Raw genomic sequence first — 23643 nt, 5'->3', positions numbered from 1 at the left:
TTCAGAAATCCATTTTTTTGCGCACGAGTGCTATCCATGTTTTCACACATAGAGCTCGTAACTGTAATAGTGATTGGGCCACTCACATGTCCATGAATTTTCACGGAACAAATGTTTCACACAGAATCACCAAGATATGTCTGATTCTAATCCGAGGATCAAAATTGGCAATGCGAGTTTACGGGTCCTTGAAAAAATCAGTCAGTACTCAGATGGCATCCAAGTGGTATCCATTCTCCATGGACTGTTAGATGGGAGAAGGTGGAGAAACCTTTTTTTTAGTTTTGTTTTCTCATGAAACTTGGACCAAACTCCTAGGCTATGTTCACACATTGCGTTTTTGGAGTGTTTTTTTTTGCAAATTTTCTGCTGCGTTTCACGGTACCAGTAAAGTCAATGAGATTTCAGAAATCTCATGCACACGCCTTGTTTTTTTTTTTTTTGTAGACTAACTTGGCACACACAAATTGAATCCAATGAAAGTGATATTTAATAAAGTACAGTACATATAGTAAAGACGTTTCAGTCTCAGCGACCTTCATCAATGTACTGAAAACAAAAATAGATACAAATAAATCAACAAAGGTATACACAAAATAGTATAGCTGGGTATAAATATATGTAGAAAGTACATTATGCCCAAAAACATCAAAACATTATAGCTGATGATTGGTAACAGTAGTCCACAGATATTCTAACAGCACTGGAGATCGAAAAGAAGGGAAAACAAGCACATACCCATATGATGTACTGTGCGCTCTTAATGTTAGGAAAAAGTGTCCTAGGAGGAAAAATATATCTATAGTATATAGTGATTACACCCGTATAGCCTGCTGTGCGGTGATGGTGGTACATACCATTAGATTGGATAGAAATCATAAGGGGCCATCTATCTGTGAAGTGAGAGAGCCTGCTGTTAGTAAAGTACTTATATAAAGTACTGTGATACAGCCGCTGTGAGAAGAGATCCAGAATATAAAGTGTTGTGAGTTCATTTTCCCCTTCACCGTCGATGTCTGATGAACTCCCTCTTCCCTCTTCTGGTGAAGGAAGGTAGTGAGGCTGATTACCAAACACCTGATCTGGTAGATGATGACTGGGTAACAGGAAATTCTGACTGGATATAAGGCAGCCGACGCCCTTCTGAGTCGCTGGTGATTTCTCTGCTGGATTCTTGGAGACCAGTCTGATTCCTGCTTCCCAAAGATAAGTTTTTGCTCTGCTATTGAACTTATTAGTTTTGTTTTGTTTACCTTGTTTTTTGGAGTTCAGCCATCCCCGGTCTGGGGTGTGCTGAGTTCCATTTTTGTCTCTGATCAGTTTGTCTCTTTGCTCTGTCTTCAGAATTTACCTGAGTGCTGATATAGTCTTTTTGAAGTCCTAGCGACTTCAGGGCCTGTTTTTCCTATCAGACGGTTGGGACATTTTTTGGTAGGGTTTTTTACAGACAGCAGCTTTTCTATCCTGTCCTTTTTAATTAGCTTGGGCCCCATCGTTTGCTCAACCTATCTTTCTATTTGTGTTAGTGTTTTCATCTTGCTTCACTGTCATTATATGTTGGGGGCTGCCTATTGCTTTGGGGTCTGCTCTGGGGCAGTTTAGATTTCCCCTTTCTTTCTTTAGGCCTATTTAGTTCTCTGGCTGTGATCGAGGGGTCTAGGGCATCGTAGGAACCCCCCACGGCTACTGTTAGTTGTTGTGGATAGGATCAGGGGTCTGCAATCCGATAGCTGCCAACCTCTCCGGTTTTCTGGACTTAGCTTGTATTTTTGTTTTTTCCTCCTTCAGTGACTCATTCATAACAATAAAGGTGCGCTATCTTACCGGTCCCGTGTGTGGAGATTGAGTAGCAGCAATGACACGGTATCCACCGCTTGTCCTCTACGCTGCATAGTGCTTGCCAGCTAGTGTTTATATCAGAAGAGGCATGGCCGCTAACAGGAAGTCCGTGACCGGAAGCGGCTCGGCGTGCGTTCCAGCAGCGCCATGTTTTACGTTCCACCGACAGGAAGGATGTGAAAAAGGGGGGGGGGGCGTGTGCGTTCCAGACACGTCATAATGCATTCCACTGTGTCTGTAGTGCTCTATGGAGAGCGCTTTACTGATTTATTAGCGTTTCAATGGGGAAATAGAGATATACAGGTGATTGACACGGTGCTGTATCTCAAAGAAGAAGGTGATCAGTGATGATCCGTGCTCAGATAGTACAATTTCACAGAATTCAGCTTTGGAGATTCTGAAACAGAGATATACAGTGTTAGTTCTGAGACAAATTCTAATGTTCCGACAAATATTAATGAAGAATATTAACAAGAAACCTTATATGGCCGAGATGCATACATTTATGACATTAAAAATGATTGGACGTTATATTCTTTGTTTAACCCCTTAGGTGTCAATGAGTTTGTTTTTTTTTCTTGACTGTTTTGTCATAAGAGCTTGATTTTTGCAAAATGCAGTATATTGTTTTAGCGTTTTTCATCCATTGAAAGCAATGGGCAGTGCAAAAACGCTGCAAAAACTAAGCAAGCAATGCAGGCATCAGGGTTTGCTGCATTTTTGGTGCCAAAAACCTGATGAAGCAGAATCAGATTTTTTGTTATGCCCTAAACGTTGTGCGGTAAGTACCTTAATTTTACAAGTCTATTCTTTCCCTTTAAGGTGGCTATAATTGAGCCCAGACATGTAGAGAAAAGGAGCTGCTTCAGAATATAGTCACGTGCCGTCTGCTTACTTAGTAACCTCTTCCTAAAATCACGGATCTGGTCTTCTGTACACCAGTAACGTCCCCTGGAGTATCCAACCATCGGAAATGTACGTCTGACTATGTGCGGATACAGCGTTCCATAACAACAAAACAAGAGCTGCACGTCCGCGCTACGAGCGGTAATAGGAAACGCTATAGTATGTGCAGTGCGAGAAAACACCACTTCTAGATATTGGACAATTTTGTAATATTGATTTTGGAAGGAGAAATAATGTGCGATTTCTATCTGAATCATGAAAAGCATCAATTGTGCAGTGAGAAGGACAATGAGCTCGGATCCCTTTCGGCGCGGGGTTATATTGATTATGCTAAAGAGGGACACACACTCTGCAATCATCTCTATCTGCTCGGGAGTAATACAATAGTATCGAAGCTGAAATGTTTAATGCCAACAATAAGTTACAGCTTTCATTGCCTTAAGTCAACGATGAGCAAAAAGAAACGTGAAATTCCCACGGGCAAAGACTTGATAGGTTAATAATCTGGTCTCTTGTAGGACCTGACATTCATTTCTCTTAGAGGTTAATTATGGAACTCTGTTGTCTTCAGGACTTTGATGTGAGAGGGATTTCCCCAAGTTCAAAATTAGGTAAAACTGGACATTTAGACGCACCAGAACGGGACTGTCACGACTGCAGACGCGGCCCAGCAGGCGCCTCCACGCCGATGGCGAGGGGCGAGCATCCCCCGGGGACGCAATATGGACCCTCTATACCACACAGGGGGACCCGGGCCTACCCGAACTAGGGAAGGGCAGCGACTGGGATTCTGTGGCAGCTGAGCATGTGGACAAAGCTGACACGTAGGACTAGATAACACCGCACAACTTCAGGTAAAAATAAAGTAAAGTTTACTTAAAGTAAAGTCACAGTACATAGACAAAACAGGGCTAAACCAGGCTCCCGATTCCACACCTCCCAGAAGGGTACCACCCAGTGGACCCCAAGGCACCATCGGCTCACCGAGGCACTCATAAGCGGGACACAGGCAGGACATCAGGGTACACGAGGTCATCAGGACATCAGGATGCACGAGGTCATCAGGGTACACGAGGTCATCCAGACGCAGGCAGGACATCAGGGTCACCCACAGGACATCAGAGTCACCGGCAGACATCAGACGGGAGTCGTTTGGTTCCGGACATCCAAAATGACCTACAGGCACCACTGCAGTCATCCAGCTCCAGGCTCCAGGCAGCAGTCATCAGGTTCCGGGCATCGGAACTAGGAAGGAACTCAAGCATGATGGTGCTAACACCGCAGGATTGCTGGGCCTGCATGGAGCTAGCACCGCATGGTAGTCAGAGCACTGCATAGTAGATGCTCAGCAGGAACACCGGTTACAAGAGTCTCAGAGTCACTGGGTGCGGGGTAGGGTGACCGCAAAAAATCGATGTCGGAATCTTGTTCGTCTGGACCCCACAAAACGATTCCCCTTTCCAGATATTGAGATAGCCAAAATTTGAGCTCGATCAAACGACGTTAACCCGTGCCGCTCGTCGCTCAAAGTTTGAAAAAATCCAAATTGAGGTATTTTAAGATTTAGGTATTTTGCATAGTCTGCTAGACTATAAAGAATGTGACAACAACATTGCAGAAATAGCCCTGACCAAATTTTCGAACCATTTGTGGTATTTGAATGCAGAGTTGGTGGGATTCTCGTTTTTTGATCCCACCATTACAGACAATGAAAAGTTGTTAATGGCTAATAAATTGCTCAGTAGCACAGATGAACCATCAGAGCATGCTAGGGTTGTAAATCCAAAAGTTAGGAAAGAAAAATTAAAAGAGGTAGGAAGTAACCGACTTTAACGACCTTCTGACAAAAGATGAAGAACAAAAGCAATATGTCCTGCAAGTTGTAAGCAAATGCCGAGCATTATATTCTGACGTTTCAAAAACTACTTTAACAAAAGCTCTAGAGTAGATAAGATAACTATGTAAAATTATCATCTCATGTAGGTTAGCGTGCTCTGATGGTTCATCTGTGCTACTGAGCAATTTATTAGCCAATAACAACTTTTCATTGTCTGTAATGGTGGGATCAAAAAACGATAATCCCACCAACTCTGCATTCAAATACCACAAATGGTTCGAAAATTTGGTCAGGGCTATTTCTGCAATGTTGTTGTCACATTCTTTATAGTCTAACAGACTATGCAAAATACCTAAATCTTAAAATACCTCAATTTGGATTTTTTCAAACTTTGAGCGACGAGCGGCACGGGTTATCGTCGTTTGATCGAGCTCAAATTTTGGCTCTCTCAATATCTGGAAAGGGGAATCGTTTTGTGGGGTCCAGACGAACAAGATTCTGACATTTTTTTCCCCCCATATGAGATCCGGTCACCCTAGTGCGGGGCTCCAAACATAGAGGGATTCCAGGAACATAACACAGCAGACAGTTCAGACATAGTCAGGTACAGGATCAAGGATTCAAGCCTGGATACACCGCCTCTAGGGCAGGGTGAATTTAGACAGGGTCAGGTACAGGACAGGTACAGGATCATGGATTCAGGCCCGGATATACCGCCTCCGGGGCAGGGCGAGGGAACAGGACAAAGCAGGAATCAAGGCAGGGAATTTGGTACCATAACCGAGACAGACGAGGTCCAGAGACACAGACCAAGGGGCTTGGTACAAGTATATGTTGAAGGTTTACTAATAGCAGACATGGAAACATATTTCGATTATCAGAAATTCCAAAATGTATCACATTTTATGAAGGGTTGTGAACGTTTTCCTGAAGACTTTGATTTATGACCTTGTGCAATCCATTGGCTTCAGGACGTTGATGTAAGGGGGCTTTCTGCAAATTGAGTTTTAGATGATGGTTGATATTCAGAAATGAGAAAATTCCCTCAATCTTGCACGGTGGATTAGTGTAAAGGGACATGACTTACATTTTTGGCTCCAATCTACAGTATGTCTACTGATAGCTGGCAAAGAAAGATATTTTGGCTGCAGTGGGATGATGTTCCTTCCGCAACAAATGGTGGCTCAGTGTAAAGGAACTTGGTGCAAATTTATGTTGAAAATCTTTGTCTGCTCATAGCTGGCTTTGGAAAGATATTTTGATTATCATAACATCAAAAATGCAACAAATTTACAAAGGGTTGTATTGTAGACCTCGTACTTTAATGGCTTCAGGACTCTGATGCAAGGGGGCTTTCCCAAAGTAGACATTTAGATGAAGATTAATAATGAATGAGAAGCTTTTGTCAACCAGGTAAGGTAGATTTGTGTAAAGAGACATGGCTCGATTATGGTACAAATCTATGTCAAGTAGTAGCAAACACAGAAGGATGATGTCACGCACGGACACGGGTAAGTCCAGCGGACGTCACAGCATGTAAATTGGACAGGATGGAAAAGGGAGAGGAAGGCCTTAAAGGTAGGAAGTGAGGGATGGGACAACTCCTGAAACCAACCTGTGCCTGTCCCTAAGCTCTCCTATCGCCCTATGTGGGTCCTTCCCCCTGCCACCGTCACGTGCCTACTCCCTGATTGTCACCTCCATGTACCTGGGTTAGTGCACTGGCCAGCAAGGACGCTAGCATCACCACTGCAGTTGGTAACACACAGGGGAAGAGATAAACATGGGACAGACAAAAAAGGAAGAAATACTCAGTTTCAGGCTCTGCTGCTAAGCTCCACCGCACCAGAGAAAACGGCACCAGGAATCTGAACTCCCACAGCAGCAACCCCACCGTCACAGGATAGCTCCACACCCCTAGCTGGTCTGCATAGAAGAAGAACTCTATAACCGACGATCAGCTGATGGCTCATGTGACCATTTAAAGGGAGGTGGGAGTGGTTACCAACCAACATCAGCTAACCAGCCTAAAAGAAGCAGCCAGCAAGAGACTGACATTAACTCTTGCTGGGCCAAAAGGAAAAAACATTTACATTTCAGCAGACCCAGAGCTGCCACGAATCCCTTAATAATGCGTGACAGATGATTTTACTATCATGAGATTTCAAAAGGCGTCAAATATATGAAAGATTTAGGACTCTGCTGGTTTCAGGACTATGATGGAAGGGAGTTTTCACCAAACTGAAATTTCGATGGAGGTTGTTATTCAGACTGTCCAGAATGAGAATTTCCCTCAACCAATGGTGGATCAGTTGAAGGCATAAACCTATGTCTACTAATTGCACAGAAAGATGAGGGTTTTGTGGCTTTTAACATATTTTTTATGAATCTCACCAATAAATCTCTCCTTTTTCTAAATAAAAACTTACCGTACTTTGGGCTAATGTCTTCTTCATCTGTACCACATTAAAAATAGCAAAATATAAAGGTAATCCTGTGGTCAAATACAGGGCCCAGAGGCTAGATCTTCCTCCGTAGGACACCTCCCATCAAGAAAGAGTTAAATGGATTCATCAATAAGCATGCCCATGCTGATTTATGTCTACTTTATATCTTAAATTGTTTCCTGCATTTTTATTATGGCTCGCTGTAAAGTGTTGTCATATTTATGGCTTTCTACAGTAGCTGTGTTTTATGGTAATTCCATCCAGAGAGTTTCTTGAGTATATTCATGGATCGACTTGTATATAGGGATGCAAGCAAAACGTAATTTATTAACATTAGTAAGTCATTCTTTGGCCATCTGATGTGTTGGGAGCACGGCCAATAGTGATGATAAAGAACATTAGTGATGTGTGCGACACCGAGGAATATAATGCAATTTCGAGAAACATAAGTTCAAACCAACACTAAGAATAATTCCGAAACGTTAATCGGGCAGAATTCTGAGGAAATGACTGAACTTCTCGTCCAACCTGGAGGAAGAACTGGTGCAGATGTGTAAATCAAATAATCCGTCTGCAAACCTCTACTATATCCGGGTCTCAATCTGCCTGCAAATTGGGTGCCGACTGAGTAGTTTTTGAAAAACTCTTCTCTTAATAATTAAGCCTGCTTTTCTTTCTAGTTCATGTAGAGCTAATGGTGGAAGCCATCAATGAAACTGACCCTACTCAACGAAGGATATACGACATTACATATCTATCTTTTTTTTAATCCAGATATTGTGACTTTCTTCACTTAACTACACACAAAAGAGGATGAGGTCTCTTTTAAGCCTTCTGCAAGACAAAAACCCCCCAACAAAAATTTCCCTATACCTCCAGATCAGAAAACCACAGCAATGGTTGGAGATAAGACTCCTACCATCACCAGAGTTTAGGTAGAGTCCATCTCATCCCTGGCACCCACCTCTGCTTCCACCCAATTTAACAGCCTCAATTTATGGCTGGTTGCTAATAAATAGCTTTTGTGAAGGAGCAGGAGGAAAAGTCCTGGATGGCAAGTGTGTGTCACTGAGGTGGATGACCTCAGTGATGTAAGTCCAAGAATTGAAGATTCCAGCAAAGGTAGGTTGCTGAGAAAGTTTTTATTGGGTCAGGATTTTGGGTCCTGGATTTAGGAGCGACCAAAAGAGCCTGGGTGGGAAAGGTCGCTTCCATACCTCCAGTCCATGCTTTGCAGGTCTTACAAAAGGCAGCTGAAGTAGCTCAGGTGTATCTAATGTGTGGGAGCTGCAGCGTGTTCATTATTATTGCTGACGAAACTCAGACAGAAGCAATGCCTGGATTGTTGCATGGGCGATACCGTTGTGTATCTTTTGCTTACCCAGAGAAGGATCTGTTTTCTTCCTGTGTGGTAATTTGTATAAGCCAAGGAGAGGTTATTTTGCTTGCATGTGATCTCTGTTAATGGTTTATGATGGATACATAAACCTAAGACTGTTTTACACCAGAATCAAGTGCTGTCGTCTACCCAAACTGCTACCCGAAAGCCTGAATCCCTACACTTTGTGTTGAGAAATCCATTGACACCATGCAAACTATCCTTGATCCGTCACCAAAACATTAATAAAAAGTTTTTGGATATCAGATAGTTGAGTAAAACCCAAATAACTTTGTTTTAACTGAACAACCCTTTTAAGTATCTTAAATGACTCCTTGTGTTCTGCGCGATCTCCGAGAAACAATGTATCCATTTTCCTTGATCTGGTGATTATCTCGTGAACCATTTGCCCTTAGTCTGTGTTGACAAAATTACTTTGAATAGCCCAGATTGACTTTGGGCATGACAGAAATATTTAAAGAGAAGATAACCCATGAATAAAAGAAAAGGAATCGCTGCCAATAAACCAATGACTTTCTTGTTACCGTTTCCTCTGTTGCTTTTTTGGAGTGTTAGTAAACATTTTGTCTAAATGGATTCCACCTGGACGTGGAGGACGGCGCTGGCAACCATGCATGAAACAGCCACAGCTGCTTCCATTGTCAGAGATTCCTCTTCATAATTCTTTTATCGTGAGTATCACAGAATGAAGACGGCTTCATGCAATTTAGAAATACTTGTACTTGTCTTATTTGGATCCGAAGCCTCACACATCCGCCCAAGACCTTCTGCCAGACACAATACGCAGTTGGTCCCGGATGTCGTCGTGGATCTGTTCTTTCTTTACCGATTTATACAAGGATTAGTTTATGTGTTTGCAGAACAATCCACGTGACGTCCTTTGCATATTTTTCCTTCTTACCTCGATCGAAGACGTAGAACTCGTATCTGCTATGCGTCACATCCAGATTTCCAGATTCCTGATTCCCGCTCACTAGCAGCCTCTGTTAGGTTTAAAGATTTCATTCTATGAAATATTTACCTCCAGGAGCCTTGTGCACAGGGATTATGGAGATTTGTGCAGAGCAGAGATCTCAGCCTAGTGGAGAACATGTGCTATCTGGCCCTGCTGGATAGTAATGGGAGTTTCCGCGAAATGCTTTAGATTTCCATGGGCTGCACAAGAGATAAGGGGACATGCAAGGGAGGTTCTAGTTTTAGGCTAAGTGCACACGCTGCGGATTGGACTGCGGATTTTTTTATCTGCGGAACCGCAGGTAAAATGACCTGCGGATTAGCCTGAGGTTTATCACCTCTACAATGGAGGAGATGGTAAACCGCAGCGGAATCCACAGAAAAGAAGTCACATGTCATTTCTTTCTGCGGATTCAAAACCGCAGCTTTTCCGCAGTTAAAAATCCGCAGCATGTGCACAGCAGAATGTAAATCCCATAGGATAACATGCTACTGTACACTGTCTGCAGAACTGCTGCAGTTCTGCAGCGGCCAAAACCGCAGCGGATCCGCAGCAAAAACCGTAGCGTGTCCACATGGCCTTAGGGTGTGTTCACATTTGCATTCTCTATGGAGACTTCGTCAGCAGCTCTATCTCTTTCAGTGACCAGAATTGACTGACCCTACAAAGTCAATGGGGTTCCAGGTGTATAACAATTATCGGGGTTCTGCGAAGCCGAGATCTTAGTTGGGAGACTCGTCGCAATGATTTACATTTTCCTAAGAGATGAAGGGTCTCTCTAAGTGAATGTGTCATCAGAAAATGAACTATTATTTAAATCCAGTTTTTGTGTTTTACGTGTATTTTTTTTTTTTTTTAAAGTTTGCTTTTTTTTCCCAGATCACAGTCATTATGAAAAAAAGCAATATTATTTTTTTTAAATATTCTAGTATTCTATACCGATTATTTAAGACTGAAACATCCTGTCCTTTATAGAAGATTTTTCAGTAATTTCCTCACTAGCATAGGCAGGAATACAATGACAAAAAACACCTATATACACAGCTGATAACACAGGATCCACCATATACAATAGGCGATGTCACAGCTCACCTCCTCCCCCTCCTGTACAATGATCTTTGCACCCACTCATTAGAGGCTTCAATACAAAGTTTTGGTCTGGCCATTGCTGTTAATATACAAGTGCATTTCCTGAAACATCAGGAAGTTAGAGTCTAAAAAAATCCCTAGTGGTCAGTGTGGAAATTACAAGATTATTTTTTTAGTTTTAATAGATGATATCAAAAGAATAAAACACACTGCCAAAATAAAATACACGTAACACGAAAACCTGAATTAAACTGTAGGTAATTTAATGATGACACATGATTTTAAAGAACATTTCTTGTTTTAGGCTTTGTTCACATATAGGTTTGTTTAAAGCACAAGAGCCCCACAAGAAAAGACTTCAATGCTTTGCCATAGGCAGAGACTTCATGTTACGGAAACATCCACCTGAAATATTAAAAAACAAGATCAGTGGATTTACAGAAAATAAATAACTAGAAGAAATGGATTCTCCTGCTGGAAGATTCAATTCATTCCAAATAAAATTGGTTTTCAATCGAATGTACCCCAAAAAGACTTTTATCATGCATTAAGATTTCACTTTTTTCGTTTTAAGATTTCACTAGACCCTAAGGCAAAAACAAACCTTAGGGAAGGTAAAGGGTTACAAAAAAGAGAAACAAATAATTGCCCACAACTTTGCAGGATTCGTGCAGATCAAATTTCCAAAATTTCAGATTTTCTGGGAACAAATTTGATTTGTTATGAATCCATTTTCCGAACTCCAGAACTAACACCAGAAATATATTAAAAATGCAGTTATAAATAATGTCACATAATGTCACCCCCTAACTTAAGGAGTTAGGACACATTCACAAAAGCATCATGGTTTTCACCATCATCACAACAGTTACATAGCGCCTGATACATTTTTAATCTGCAATTTCTGGAAGTCATTGACTTTAATGTCATCAGTTTATTATAGTTCTGATGAAAAATGATGGCTCTACCATAACTCCCAAGCAGCGCAGGTTATATTTCACTCAGTTCTTTCCTTCATTCCCTACACTGAATACTTCGCTCGCTTATTACAACTGCACCTGTAAAACATCTCTAGAAATCGACTTTTTCTTACCTTTAATTCTGCAAACTGTTGGTTCCTCAAACTTACTGTTGTGCTCATTCATTCTCGTCTGGACGGCTGCAGCTCTAGCTGATCCCTCTCTTACTATACTCTTCAATTTATTCTGAATGCAGCAGCCAGGATCATATTTTTTTCCAGCAGCTACACTGATGCCTCCACCCTGTGCCAGACAGTGCACTGGTTGCCCATCTGTTGTAGACTTCAATATAAACTTCTCTCTCTCACCCACTAAGTGCTCCACAGTGCTGCACCACCCTACATCTCCTCCTCACTCTGTCTACCACCCTACCCGTCCTCTTCACAGTGCTGCACAACCCTACATCTCCTCCTCATCTCTGTCTGTCACCCTACCTGTCCTCTCCACAGTGCTGCACCACCCTACATCTCCTTCTCTCTCTGTCTATCACCCTACCTGTCCTCTCCATAGTGCTGCACCACCCTACATCTCCTTTTCATCTCTGTCTATCACCCTACCCATCCTCTCCACAGTGCTTCACCACCCTACATCTCCTCCTCATCTCTGTCTATCACCCTACCCATCCTCTCCACAGTGCTTCACCACCCTACATCTCCTCCTCATCTCTATCACCCTACCTGTCCTCTCCACAGTGCTGCACCACCCTACATCTCCTCATCTGTCTATCACCCTACCCATCCTCTCCACAGTGCTTCACCACCCTACATCTCCTCCTCATCTCTGTCTATCACCCTACCCATCCTCTCCACAGTGCTTCACCACCCTACATCTCCTCCTCATCTCTATCACCCTACCTGTCCTCTCCACAGTGCTGCACCACCCTACATCTCCTCATCTCTGTCTACCACCCTACCCGTCATCTCCACAGTGCTGCACTGCCCTACATCTCCTCCTCTCTCTGTTTATCACCCTACCTGTCCTCTCCACAGTGCTGCACCACCCTACATGGTAGACATGGGAAGGGAAGCAAAAGACCAGAAAAAGCCATACACCTGACAAATGCTATTGAGAACTCTGCTATTAGAAGTGGAAAGGAAGAACAAAGACGAAAGAATCTAATTAATAAAAATATTGGAGAAAGAGTAACCAATCACAAACTAAAATGTTTCTATACTAATGCACAAAGCATGGGCAACAAACAAGGAGAATTGGAACTACTAACACAGGAACAGAAATATGATGTAATTGGAATCACTGAAACTTGGTGGGACAATACACATGATTGGAATACAAGACTAGAAGGATACAACTTATTTGCAAGAAACAGACTTGATAAACGAGGAGGAGGTGTCGCATTGTATGTTCGAAACGCGTATATCTGCACAGAGATTGAAGCTTCAGAGACTGGGAGTTCTGTGGAAACTGTTTGGGTAAGAATACAAGGACAGAACAATGGAAAGGACACCATTGTAGGCATTTACTACAGGCCGCCTGTGCAAGCCGAAGATATAGATGAACTCTTTATGCATCAGATGGCCAAGTTCTCCAAAAAATATGACATAGTTGTCATGGGAGATTTCAACTATCCAGACATTTGTTGGGAATCTCTCTCAGGCAAAACTAACAGGTCAAGGAAATTCTTATCCTCTCTTGCTGACAACTTTATCTTCCAAAAGGTAAGGGAGAAAACAAGGGGAACTGCTACCTTGGATCTAATCCTTATAAACAGGGAGGAAATGGTTGAGGAGGTAAAAGTGGCTGGGACCCTAGGAGGTAGCGACCATGCTATTTTAGAATTTTGGATTACTAGAGGTGGAAGACCTGTGAAGACTCAGACGTCAAGGTTAGATTTCAGAAAGGCAGATTTTAAGGGATTCAGAAAGAGAATTGGAGGGATCCAATGGCTGGATATCCTTAAAGACAAAAATGTCCAGGAAGGATGGGAAATCTTGAAAAATGAAATTCTCAAAGCACAGTTGTTAACAATTCCGAAAAGAGGGAAGAATAGGAAGCATTTAAGGAAACCAGGATGGATGAACACAGAACTTAAGCACATGCTAAAAAGGAAGAAAAAAATGTTTATAAAATGGAAAGAGGGAGGCATATCTAAAGAAGAATATAATGCTGTCTGCAGAACCTGCAGGGCACAAATCAGATTAGCTAAAGCTGAAAATGAACTGAGGCTTGCAAGAGATGTCAAAGGCAATAATAAAGGATTTTGGGGATATGTCAAAAGTAAAAGAAAAGTCAAAGATGCTATAGGATTTTTACAGGATGAAAATGATGAAATGGTAAGACAGGATGTTGAGAAGGCTGAACTTTTAAATTCCTATTTTGCATCTGTTTTCTCTCAGAAAGGAAATGCAACATCATCTGTTATTCACTGTCCTATTAAGGGAATAGAAGAATCCAGGATATCTATAAACAGAAAGATAGTGAGGAAACACTTAGCTAACCTAAATGAATTCAAGTCTCCAGGTCCAGATGAATTACACCCCAGAGTACTGAAGGAGATAGCAGAAGAAATTTTTGAACCCCTCTCCATAATCTTTGAAAATTCTTGGAGAACAGGAGAAGTGCCAGAAGACTGGAGAAGAGCAAATGTTGTTCCTATCTTCAAAAAGGGGAAGAAGGTGGACCCAGGCAACTATAGGCCGGTGAGTCTGACTTCTATACCAGGAAAGATCTTTGAACAAATTATTAAACAACATGTATGTCAATACCTGGATAAGAATGAAGTGATTAAACAGAGTCAGCATGGGTTTCTAACTAATAAGTCATGTCAGACTAACTTAATTTCCTTCTATGACGGTATCACTGATTGGGTGGATCAAGGAAATGCTGTAGATATAGTATATCTTGACTTCAGCAAAGCATTTGACAAAGTCTCTCATACAATCCTTATTGAAAAAATGACTAAGTATGGAATGGACAAGGCAACTGTTAGGTGGATTCATAACTGGCTTAGTGATCGGACCCAAAGAGTGGTCGTAAATGGCTGCACATCCAGTTGGAAGAATGTCTCAAGTGGGGTACCACAGGGCTCTGTCCTGGGCCCTGTATTGTTCAACATCTTTATCAACGATTTAGATGAAGGAATTGAGGGTAAACTGATTAAATTTGCTGATGACACAAAGCTAGGAGGGATAGCTAATACTAGAGAACAGAGAGAGAGGATTCAAAAAGATTTAAATAAACTGGAGAAGTGGGCAGCAACTAACAGAAGGGTTTTTAACAGGGAGAAATGCAAAGTACTACATCTGGGCAATAAAAATGAAAAAAGCATATATAGAATGGGAGGAATAGGGCTAAGTGACAGCACATGTGAAAAAGACTTGGGTATACTAATAGATCACAGACTGAATATGAGTCAACAGTGTGATGCAGCAGCAAAAAAGGCAAATGCAATTCTAGGATGTTTTAACAGAAGCATACAGTCTAGATCACGTGAAGTCATTATTTCCCTCTACTCCTCTTTGGTCAGACCTCATCTGGAATATTGTGTCCAGTTTTGGGCACCACATTTTAAAAAAGACATCAACAAACTGGAGCAAGTTCAGAAAAGAGCGACCAGAATGGTGACCGGTCTGCAAACCCTGTCTTATGAGGAACGGTTGCAGGATTTGGGAATGTTTAGTTTGCAAAAGAGAAGACTGAGAGGAGACTTAATAGCTGTCTACAAATATCTAAAGGGCTGTCACATTGTAGAAGGATCAACTTTATTCTCATTTGCACAAGGAAAGACTAGAAGCAATGGGATGAAACTGAATGGGAAGAGACACAGATTAGATATTAGAAAAAACTTTTGGACAGTTAGAGTGATCAATGAGTGGAACAGGCTGCCATGAGAAGTGGTGAGTTCTCCTTCAATGGAAGTCTTCAAACAGAGGCTGGACAGACATCTGACTGGGATGATTTAGCGAATCCTGCTTTGAGCAGGGGGTTGGACCAGATGGCCCAGGAGGTCCCTTCCAACTCTACGATTCTATGATTCTATGATTTTTTTTAGAGTGACATCTCCTCTCTCTGTCTATCACCCTACCTGTCCTCTCCACAGTGCTGCACCTCCCTACATCTCCTCTCTCTGTCTATCACCCTACCTGTCCTCTCCACAGTGCTGCACCTCCCTACATCTCCTCTCTCTGTCTATCACCCTACCTGTCCTCTCCACAGTGCTGCACCGCCCTACATCTCCTCTCTCTGTCTATCACCCTACCTGTCCTCTCCACAGTGCTGCACCTCCCTACTTCTCCTCCTTATCTCCATCTACCATCCTTCCCTTACTCTCCGCTAATTATCTAAGACTTACATCTATAATTGCACCTTCATCTCTTGTCTCCAGTTCGCTGCAAGGAACTACACTAGACAATCACATTAGTTCCCAGTCTCCACAGTTTCAAGCAAGCCATAAAAGCACATTCCTTTAGACATCACCTCACTAAACTAACTAACTACTCCTTATTCTCCTTCCCTAAATTTTCCTCAGAATCTGCTCCTCCTGTCATCTGTTCCCTCGCCCTCCTGCACTCAATAACACGTTGTATTTGTACTCGTACAGATACAGTCTGGTGACCGGTTCATGGTGCGCTACTTCAGTTCTCCTATTTGTTTATCATACTGATGGCTGGACCGTACAAGCCTGGTTTTATCACCTTTTGTGCCCCCCATTTCTTGTTAGTTTGTAAGTTTAGGCACAGGGTCCGCACTCCTCTTGGTAGGTGTTGAACTATGTGTTACTCTGTAATGTCTGATTTTGTCAATACATGTCCCCTCTCAATTGTAAAGTGCTAAATGTTGGTGCTATAGAAAAAAAAACATTATTTCTATTCCCTTTTATACCGGTGCATCAGTATTCTTTGAATTTTCTTGATTTTACTGTATAAAATTATGTACTTTAATAGAAGGGGCTCACAGTTATCCTTTACAGTATTTTTCACAAGAATAAAACAGTCTGCAGGGCTGTGCTTGCCGCAAAAAAAAAATCAAAACCTTTATGGACCTCTTGTTGAGTCACTGAGACTTATTTAGATGTATTGGAATACATTAGGAACATCAAAACCTTATGGAGAAGATTTAGTTCAAGTTTAATCAGAGCCCTAAATGATGGCAGCAGAACGCTTTTAGAATCTGTATATAGGGAGCTCCCCCTAGTGGTGGCTGCAGATAGGATCTTATCATGTATCTCTGTATACAGGGAGCTCCCCCAAGTGGTGGCTGCAGACAGAATCTTATCATGTATCTCTGTATACAGGGAGCTCCCCCTAGTGGTGGCTGCAGACAGGATCTTATCATGTATCTCTGTATACGGGGAGCTCCCCCTGGTGGTGACTGCAGTCAGGATCTTATCATGTATCTCTGTATACAGGGAGCTCCCCCTAGTGGTGACTGCAGACAGGATCTTATCATGTATCTCTGTATACGGGGAACTCCCCCTGGTGATGACTGCAGTCAGGATCTTATCATGTATCTCTGTATACAGGAGCTCTCCCTAGTGGTGGCTGCAGACAGGATCTTATCATGTATCTCTGTATACGGGGAACTCCCCCTGGTGATGACTGCAGTCAGGATCTTATCATGTATCTCTGTATACAGGAGCTCCCCCTAGTGGTGGCTGCAGACGGGATCTTATCATGTATCTCTGTATACAGGGAGCTCCCCCTAGTGGTGACTGCAGACAGGATCTTATTATGTATCTCTGTATACGGGGAGCTCCCCCTAGTGGTGGCTGCAGACAGGATCTTCTCATGTATCTCTGTATACAGGGAGCACCCCCTAGTGGTGGCTGCAGACAGAATCTCATCATGTATCTCTGTATACAGGGAGCTCCCTGTTATGATTGGGTCACCGAGGAGGAAAGCAAGACCAAGCTAAGCCACAGAAAACCAGAGAGGTTGGTAACTAAGCGGATTGCAGACTCCTGATCCTATCCACACAACTAGCAGTAGCCGTGGAGCATACCTACGATGATTCTAGATACCTCGACACAGCCGGAGAACTAAATAAGCCTAAAGCAAGAAAGGGGAAATCTAAACTGCCCCAGAGCAGACCCAAAGGAATAGATAGCCCCCAAACATATTGTCGGTGAGACAAGATGAAAACACAAACACAGGTAGGAAAATAGGCTGAGCGAACGATGGGGCCCAAACTAACTAGACAGGACAGGAAAGGAAAGACACTGTCTGCAATCATGCAAATAACCCTGCAAAAAATGTCCAACACGTCTGATAGAAAAATACTGAAGTCACTCGACTTCGCCCACTATATCAGTACTCTGGTATATTCTGAAAGCAAAGCAAAGAGAGGCCAATCTAATAAGGGACAAAAACAAACTGGCACAAGCAGTAACATAAGGATGTAAATTCAGCACAGCCCCAGCCGGAGCTGGCTGACCACACAAAACTGAATAGACAAAACCAAATCAAATGTGAACAATAGCAAAAGAACACTTAGCTTGAGCATGCAGGGACTGAGCTGGAAACTAAGACCTCAGGAGGCGGGAAAAAATCACCAGCAGGGATAGAGGGAGTCGGCTGTCTTAAATCCAATCAGAAACTCCAGATGTCCAATCGTCCTCCTCATTATCAGGTGGCAGGCCTCTGTTAATTAGATCAGCTCCATTACCTCCTGTAACCACCAGAGGAAGCCCGGAAAGAGAATACTCGTGACCCCTCTGTCAATACAACCAGCTCCACTACCTTCACTAGTAACCAGAGGTAGGCCAGAAAGTGAATTCACAACAACCCCCCCCTAGTGGTGACTGCAGACAGGATCTTATCATGTATCTCTGTATACAGGGAGCTCCCCCTAATGGTGGCTGTAGACAGGATCTTATCATGTATCTCTGTATACAGGGAGCTCCCCCTAGTGGTGGCTGCAGACAGGATCTTATCATGTATCTCTGTATACAGGGAGCTCCCCTAGTGGTGACTGCAGACAGGATCTTATCATGTATCTCTGTATACAGGAAGCTTCCCCTAATGGTGGCTGTAGACAGGATCTTATCATGTATCTCTGTATACAGGGAGCTCCCCCTAGTGGTGGCTGCAGACAGGATCTTATCATGTATCTCTGTATACAGGGAGATCCCCCTAGTGGTGGCTGCAGACAGGATCTTATCATGTATCTTTGTATACAGGGAGCTCCCCCTAGTGGTGACTGCAGACAGGATCTTATCATGTATCTCTGTATACAGGGAGCTCCACCTACTGGTGGCTGCAGACAGGATCTTATCATGTATCTCTGTATACAGGGAGCTCCCCCTAGTGGTGGCTGCATACAGGATCTTATCATGTATCTCTGTATACAGGGAGCTCCACCTACTGGTGGCTGCAGACAGGATCTTATCATGTATCTCTGTATACAGGGAGCTCCCCCTGGTGGTGACTGCAGACAGGATCTTATCATGTATCTCTGCATGAAGAAAACCAGGGATTTGGAGATCTATATCAGAAAAACTGAGCTTAGAACATAATGAAGATATATTATAATATTAATTAGCAAAAATGTCGATGAAACCAAATCTTCTAGATTCCTCATTCCATCTCAGTGTTCGCTCTGCTCTCATGTGGCTCGTATCTGCCGCACCACTGCCGCTGTAATAAAATAACTCTTTAAATATTTTTTTCTTTATTACCAATAGCTCAATTTGTATGAAAAAAAGAAAGTGCTAAAAGCTTTCATTACTATTGATGGTGTTAAAGCCGCATTAAAGTACTCGGCTAAAATACTCCTGCAGATTTAATGCACATGAGATTGCTTTTAATTCTTTTATTTTTAATTTTTTTTTTTAATTTTGTCTCTTTTTCCTTTCAGCGAAGCCTTTTGGAAGCGGGCAGTACTTGGATATTTATGGCATTACGAGAGACCAGGCTGGCGAGTACGAGTGTCTGGCAGAAAACACTGTGCCCTTTCCAGATGTGAAGAAAGTGAATATCATTGTAAACTGTAAGTGGCTATGAATAATGCAATAAGTCTGAGGTCTAGATTGGCCAAATCTGCCAATTATTGCCTAAAAATAAACCACTTTGGATGAAGTCTTCATATTATTGGAAAAGACCTTATGTCCAATCTGCGGACGGCATGAAATAAAGGAGAAGATTGATATACAGCTTTGTAGGAAAAGATATAATGTAACACTTAAATCGTTGCTCATTTTGGGGTTAGGAGTCCACTGGGCGGAACTATTTACTGATTGGTGCAGGAAAGACGGTCAGTCAACTGTTATGACCGTCTAACAATCAAGATTTTTTTTGTTATGGACCATGGAAAGTTTCACCTGGGTCTGATCCATTCAGTTTTGTCTGCAATGGAACTAAAAATTTAGATTGTTCCAAGGAAATGATTGTTTCTCCCTTTTGGGCTCCCATACACACTAGAGTAAAGGTGGCTGGAGGACATGCCAGCATTGGTGGTCCCTCTTCAGTTGCAGCTTATCAATGTTCTGTTGTGGCGGACATCTACTATGATGAAATAGTAAAGGCTGCAGCTGACAAGCAGACGCTTATTGACAGCAGCTGCCACGTGGCACAAGTCATGTCACTCTCCGGGAAGAGTGCGCCACAGCAGAAGGTAAGTATAGATTGTTTGGGTTTTTTTTTACACAGGTCCTGTTTTGGTTAAGCTGGGAATGTCCAGTCTTGTACAGCCCTTTTATTGTTTATGGAGGAGTCGCGAGAGATAGATCTATAGATCATTCAGTCAACAGAATGCAAAGTGTTTGGAAGCCTTGAGCCATAGTTGACAAACCTTTTTTCAGCATGCAGACAGTTAGCCATTTTTAGCGCGTCAAGTCCTTTTTTTGGAGACACAATCATCTGCGTCAGTTCCCCACCTCTCGCATCCCCATTCTCTGCTTCCCCACATCCCTGATTGAAGAAAACTAGAGAAATACAGTAGCTGGTACCCAGCATACTTCAGGCAGGTGCAGCATGTCGGGGTCTGGGAGAATCCCTTATACTTCCAGGAGTCTGGAAGGTCTCCACTTATTCCGGGAGCCTTTAGGATGTATGGGGAGTGTGGGCGAGTTTGCCATAAACCCACTGATTGGTAAGAGCAGCGAGGTGCCCAGAAGAGAAAGGAAGGGATGAAGAAACAATGAAAGTTGTAATTGCTCTTCGTAAAGAATCTATCACCAATTTTAATATAATTTGATGCAGTAGTTGAGCCCTTCACAGTACAGAGGGCTTCAGGGGGAGGTTTCCATACTGGATGAAAGAGGGGCCATTATTTCTGTATTCTGACATACGTAGCTTGCTATGTTTTATCATCCAAATTACTTGTCAAGTTGAGGATCAAACTGTTGCGGATTTCAGCTTTCAGCAGACTCATTCAGCAACTCACATCATGACAACATAGAGGATTGCAGGAAGGGAACCAACACTAATACGACCGAGAGGTCATACGGTACAGGCTCCCGACAACTAACAGCTCCATTTATGTCTGCTCATCAGCCGAGAAGAGAATGACAGCAGCGACAAGGGGAGCAGAAAGTATCTCCTTCTTTATTAATACATCACATAATAAAGGGAGACGGCAACGTTTCAACCTGACAAATGAGATAGGTCGGACTCTTTTTCAAGCCATTGTTTTGTAAGGGTGAAATGTTGCTGTGTCCTTGTATTATGTGATGTAGTAATAAAGAAGAACATACTTTCTATGCTGTTGTTGCTCTCTCCAAATGTGCATCTCATAGAGGATTGGGATAATCCTCTTTTTGACATATTTGAACCACAACCTACATATCTATTTGTGGTTATGTTACTATGTTATTTCTGTTCCCCAGCATAAGCCTGTAGCTGTTGTATCATATACGCCAACACAAACTTCTGGATCACTGCAGAGTAGAAGATGGGCACTTTAATGCCAGGTTCTTGTCCCTCTATCCTAAAATACATTTTCATACTTTTATCTTCTGACTATATAAATGAGAGATGAATTCTCCATTATGGTTGCACACAGTCCTAACAGTCCTATAAAAATGTTCTGATTGAGCACATCTGCTATTGAGAGAGGAATCTCATTTTATTTTACCCCCATAAATTGCACCAGATATTGCATTAGTCATTTTTGGTGGCTGCTGATTTACGGAAAAATCATTTGTGTACGTTTTGCTTTTCTCCCTCAAAGAACAGTTTAGTTTTCACCCCGAGTAATTAGCGGATTTCTTCTGAAGGCCGCGCTGCCGTCTTACGCTTAGTGTCACCTTGTCTTTCCATAAACTAATCCCCGGCACAATGTGCTTGGTAAACAGACTCCATTTTATGCACTGAAGATTGCGATATCTTATGAAAGTGGAGCTCCACATTCTGTAAACCTTGCATCAATGATTGTGACCGTTGCATGTATGTTAGTATTATGCATCCAAAAAAAAGACAAGTATCTTTCCCCGTTCAGTGATGGAAGCGTCTGTAGTGTCAATTACACGCGACACGGAATAAAAGTGACACCACAGTTCCCAGTCTGCCTTGTTCTCCACCCCCCATGTTTCTCCACCTCGTTACTCCGTTCTTGCCATCTCACCAGACCTCTCCTGCTCCGGCACTGTAGATTATCCCTTACTCTCCAAATGACAATCTTTTTCAGCCTTTCCTAGTTTAGACCTCGTCCTGAACACACCCAATAAACTTCCACCCACCACATCCAAGTTCTCAAGCCCCATGTTGGGACAGCGCTCTTCTTCCATCCACTCATGATTGGATCCAGGTGATGCATCACCCCGAAGTGGCATGTCATCGCTCAGGTCCCGTCTACACGGCAGGTCCTAGAAGACCATGACCTATCTGACTTGTAGACGTGATGCCAAGAGAGATGGATACAAAGCAGGGGAGGTTATGTGACCACCAGGAAGTTCTGCTCACCCGAGAAGGCAATAGACATGAAGGATCCGCATTAGGTCCCATCACTAAACTTACCAAAGTTGGATGGTCCATTGGGCAATAGAAGCTTTCCCCTAGGGCCACTCGTACTGCAGAGAACATCTGCTCCTTTGGATCAGAGACTGATTATAGTTCGGAGGAGTTGGGTTGATGTCGCCAAACCCTCTGTAGCCTCCATGAAATGTCATGAAGCTCTTTGTATAACATAGTGCTGCTACTGCTCCGTGATTTCGGGGTCCATGAGATCTTGGGTCTCTCCATTGTTCCTGGCCTGGTAAACATTGGCATGGGCATTAATTTACTCCACAATGGTCCTTATCCTGGAACCTCCAAGCGCCTGTGGTGATGCCAACCCATGAGTGTCATCATGCTTCCTCTATACTGTATGTAAACTGTAATAACTGCATTTCTTGTATTTCTTACGCTACAAATTCTATACATTATCGCAACATGTTACCAAAACCTTAGCTGACTGAACTTTACACCACGACCACTAGATGGCCACGTATGGACTCGTAACATGAACAACTCCTGGCAGAGTATCGCAAAATCGTATTTTTAGTTTTCTCAGCTGTTCTTACCTCATGTTATGCTGAGCCAATAGGAAAGGTAAAGAATGACATGTCTGTGGAAGAATGGGCAGATGTTTAGAATGCAATATATTAATGTTTAAAGCAAATACGTCAGCAGGATTTCACAACTACTTCCAAGCCAAGTCCATCAGTACCTTTACATGGCACGCCTGCTCCTCCGTTACTGACAAATCAGTGTTGGAATTGATATGTGAATGAGGTTGAAGAGCTATGGTAGATCTGAAGCCTCTGTCACTCCAGCTCTATTCCCACCCTACGCCGCCTCCTCCTGCTTCACTGTTGGTTTCTTTTCCTGTAATCACACAGCAGCTACATAGAGGCTGTCAGTGAAGTAGGAAGAGGCGGTGCTGAGTGAGAATAGAGCTGGAGTGACGGAGGCTTCAGATCTACCATAACTCTTCAACATCATTTCCATATCAATATACACACTGATTTCTCTGTAATGGAGGAACGGACCGGCCATGTAAAGGTATTGCTGGACTTGTTTTTGAAAGAGCTGCATGCGCTTATAAATAGTTTGGGGGGGGGGGTGACATCTGCTGACAGATTCTCTTTTAGACAAGGCTCCATTATACCAATTGGTCACCAAACTGACTGATCAGAATTTGGACAGGTATCTGTATAGTATGGACACAACCCAACCTATTGTCATGTGTGAAGGTCGAAGTTTTCCATAAAATACCAC

General features: G+C 42.7%; 1 protein-coding gene across 2 annotated transcripts in view; it reads left to right on the top strand.

Moving 5' to 3' along the window:
* NEGR1 (neuronal growth regulator 1) overlaps positions 1-23643 on the top strand; it is a 628361-nt gene that overhangs the window by 374942 nt on the left and 229776 nt on the right. For both annotated transcript variants that reach the window (XM_073544786.1, XM_073544785.1), the window contains exon 4: positions 19304-19435. In XM_073544786.1, coding sequence (XP_073400887.1) covers positions 19304-19435 — 132 coding nt within the window. The remainder of the gene's footprint in view (positions 1-19303; positions 19436-23643) is intronic.

This window comes from Dendrobates tinctorius, unplaced genomic scaffold, assembly GCF_039654945.1.
Source record: "Dendrobates tinctorius isolate UK_male_01 unplaced genomic scaffold, ASM3965494v1 ptg000138l, whole genome shotgun sequence".
Classification (NCBI taxonomy): domain Eukaryota; kingdom Metazoa; phylum Chordata; class Amphibia; order Anura; family Dendrobatidae; genus Dendrobates; species Dendrobates tinctorius.
The sequence above is the reverse complement of the archived record's forward strand: the minus strand, read 5'-3'. Positions and strand labels throughout refer to the sequence as shown.